Source organism: Palaemon carinicauda, chromosome 13 (assembly GCF_036898095.1).
Source record: "Palaemon carinicauda isolate YSFRI2023 chromosome 13, ASM3689809v2, whole genome shotgun sequence".
NCBI lineage: Eukaryota > Metazoa > Arthropoda > Malacostraca > Decapoda > Palaemonidae > Palaemon > Palaemon carinicauda.
Genome location: NC_090737.1, coordinates 101,360,695 through 101,362,103, shown reverse-complemented (window position 1 = coordinate 101,362,103; position 1,409 = coordinate 101,360,695). Strand labels below are relative to the sequence as shown.

General features: G+C 39.6%; 1 protein-coding gene across 1 annotated transcript; it reads left to right on the top strand.

Annotated features, from left to right (window-relative positions):
- Nucleotides 1-556: 556 nt before the first annotated feature.
- LOC137652003 (uncharacterized) lies at nt 557-1,286 on the top strand. Its single transcript, XM_068385212.1, has one exon. The coding sequence runs from the start codon at nt 600-602 to the stop codon at nt 1,284-1,286; it is 687 nt and encodes a 228-aa protein (XP_068241313.1). The 5' UTR covers nt 557-599.
- Nucleotides 1,287-1,409: the final 123 nt, after the last annotated feature.

The window sequence follows — 1,409 nt, the reverse complement described above, 5'->3', positions numbered from 1 at the left end:
TACTTGGAAACAAGGCCAGAGCGGAGAGAGAGAGAGAGAGAGAGAGAGAGAGAGAGAGAGAGAGAGAGAGAGAGAGAGAGAGAGAGAGAGAGAAATATTGTAGGAAAGCATTTTGTAGAATGAGTCACAATAACAAAACACCGTTGTAGCCGCTTTTTTTTATAATAATGTCTTGCAATTGATATAAGTATTGGTAGTAGTAATATTTTCGTTGTTATTATTATTATTATTATTATTATTATTATTATTATTATTATTATTATTATTATTATTACCAATGTTTACTCTAACATAATGAACCATGCTGCCATGAATTTATTTGCTTGAAAAAACTTAGCGTAGGAATTCCCTCTTAATTTCCCATTTGTTCGTGCATACATAATATAGTGCAATCCACTCCAGGATAACTAATGACATAATTATCCATAGTTCTCGGAATTTAAGTCGGTACATTTCCGATATGTAATTTACTCTTGTTGGGAATCCCTTGCTACTCGTCCCTCACGATAATATAAATAGACGACTTTCCCCACAAGTCTTCACTACCGCGAGCAAACCGACAGACTCACTTTTGAAAGGAAACCATACAGTACACCATAATGCCAGTAATTCAGAAGGCCAGTCTGTGTATGATTTTGTTCTTTGCAGCGGCATTGGCGACGCAAAAGAAAGCCATAGATTCAACCGGCGAAACAACGCCAATTCCTGAAGAAAATCCTCTGACATCTTCAATCATCATCAAATCACCTCCGCTAAAATGCGATGGAGAATGCAAGTTCCGCTTCGAAGATGGGGAATGTAGGACAAGCGTTACTTGCCTGATGGAGAAATTATACCCTCCTGGGGAAGAGGAGGCGACGACTAACACTGCCTTGACTGGAAGGTGCTCAGGAAAATGCCTTTTCACAGACAGCAGAAACAACTGTCGCTTAGACCTCATCTGTGTGCTGGACAAGGACATCGAAGGGACTCTACGTTTCCTCATGGACTTCGCCATCGACGCTGAGACGACCATTCTTCTGGCTCTGAGTGCCAAGACAAATGGCAAGGAAGGAGGACTTTGCGAGGAGAACGTGGTCGACACACCTCCTCCCAAGGGACAATGCTTCAACTCTGAGGGCAGGCCAGTTGGTCCCGGTGGAGACTCATGCGATGGTGGGATTGACGATGGTACACATTATGGTATCAGCTCTCCACCCCCAAGATCCTGTCCTGGCAAATGTGAAGTGAGAGATCCTTGGGGAGTGTGCATTACTGATTATGACTGTGTTAACAATGCACAATAAATGAAGATATTTTTTCTCATATCGTCAACACGTGATATATATATATATATACTATATATATATATATATATATATACTTATATATATATATATATATATACTTATATATATATATATATATAT

Bases quoted from the DNA above. Each gene is read 5' to 3' on its own strand.
- LOC137652003 (XM_068385212.1), top strand. From the start codon at position 600: ATGCCAGTAATTCAGAAGGCCAGTCTGTGTATGATTTTGTTCTTTGCA.